Source organism: Euprymna scolopes, chromosome 34 (genome assembly GCF_053919585.1).
Source record: "Euprymna scolopes isolate OS-2025 chromosome 34, ASM5391958v1, whole genome shotgun sequence".
Lineage (NCBI taxonomy): Eukaryota > Metazoa > Mollusca > Cephalopoda > Sepiida > Sepiolidae > Euprymna > Euprymna scolopes.
Window position 1 is genome coordinate 40,233,046 of NC_136515.1, and position 1,536 is coordinate 40,234,581.

Sequence of the window (1,536 nt, forward strand, 5' to 3'; positions counted from 1 at the left end):
ACAAGTGTCCCCGAGTAAGAATTGCAACCATGCTTGGTATGCCAGTCTGGTACAAGACAATTATGTTTGTGTCTCGACCTGCCAGGAGATGCCTTAAAGACGTCTGAGTTTGCGCATGTGGAAAGCATTCAATTTTCGTTCTTGATGTGAGTACAAAGTCCAGGACTCACTACCATAAAAAAGAGTACTATGCACACAAGCCTGGTATAATCTCAATTTTGTTGTTAGTGTCAGCAAGGTGTTGTCCTTCACTCTCTTAGCTAGACGGGCCATGACAGTGGCCGCTTTGCCTATCCTTATGTTCTATGTCCAGAAATAAGTTGCTGGTGATAGTGGAGCCGATGTATGTGAACTTGTCTACCATTTCCAGCGTGTGGTCGCAAATAGTGATCTTGGGGTGGTGTTTATATATTGGCTCATGATGTTGGTTTTCTTCAGACTGATGGTGATGGAGAACTCTGTGCATGCGTTCGCAATGCGGGAGATGAGTCTTTGAAGACTTTCCTCAGAATGAGCAACGAGACCTGCATCATCTGTGAAGAGCATCTTTCTAATGAGCACTTGGTGCACCCTCGTCTTCGCTATGAGACGGGCGAGGTTGAATATGTTGCCGTCGCTCCTAGTGTGGAGAAAGATGTCGTCGTCTGACTCATTAAATGCATAGCGCAGGAGCAATGAGAAAAATGCCAAAGAGTGTAGGCGCCAAGACGCAGCCTTGCTTCACGCCGCTCTTGATTGGAAAGGGGTTCGATGAAGATCCATTATATTTGATAGTACCCATCATGTCATCGTGGAATGATATGATAACCTTAAGTATTTTAAGGGAAGATCCATTCTTGAGAAGCGGGGTGAAAAGACCCGATCTACTGACAAAATCAAATGCCTTGGCAATAATATAAGACGAGATATAAGGCGAGATATAAGAGATTTCTCTCTTCACGGCACTTTTCTTGCAGCTACCTAATTGAGAACACCATGCCAATCGTTGCGAGTTTTGCCTGAAACTCACATTGTGACTCTGGGTAAACACGGTCAGCCAGCAGTTGAGGGCAGTTTCCTATCACGCTGAGGAGGGAGATTCCGCGATAGTTGTTACAGTCGCTACAATCGCCCTTGCTCTTGTAGCGCGTGACGATCCTTGTATCCCGCATATCCTGGGGTATTCTGCCCTCTTCCCAACACTGTAACAGGAGCTCGTAGACGTGACCCAGGAGTGTTCTCCCTTCCTGCTTCCAAAATCTCTGGTGGCATTCCGTAACTGCCGGGACACATTCAACAGAAGAGTGAGTCAATAGCCTTCATCAGTTCATGGATGTGGATGGGGAGTCGAATTCGTCTATGGTGGGCAGCGGTGTTGTGTTCTCGATGGCTTTGTCACTGATGAATTTTCCCCTTGAGTATACCTCTTGCTAGTGCCCAGCCCATCGATTCATTTGTTTACTGCGATCTTTGATGATCGCTCCCTCCCACTGCCTTGTGGATGCCATTGGGAAAGGAAAAGACAAACGGAGTAAATCCCGACAAAAAATCCGGTCC

The 1,536-nt window shown here is 46.6% G+C and overlaps 1 protein-coding gene across 1 annotated transcript; it reads right to left on the reverse strand.

Moving 5' to 3' along the window:
• Positions 1–652: 652 nt before the first annotated feature.
• Positions 653–1,151, reverse strand: LOC145259240 (uncharacterized). Its single transcript, XM_080117082.1, has 2 exons — positions 999–1,151; positions 653–883 (listed from the first exon to the last, which is right to left on the reverse strand). Exons 1-2 carry the CDS (start codon positions 1,149–1,151, stop codon positions 653–655), a joined length of 384 nt encoding a protein of 127 aa, XP_079973208.1.
• Positions 1,152–1,536: the final 385 nt, after the last annotated feature.

Bases quoted from the DNA above. Each gene is read 5' to 3' on its own strand.
- LOC145259240 (XM_080117082.1), bottom strand. From the start codon at position 1,151: ATGCGGGATACAAGGATCGTCACGCGCTACAAGAGCAAGGGCGATTGT. The intron at 884-998 runs GCAAAACTCGCA...ATTATTGCCAAG, and splicing joins AGTCACAATGTGAGTTTCAG to GCATTTGATTTTGTCAGTAG.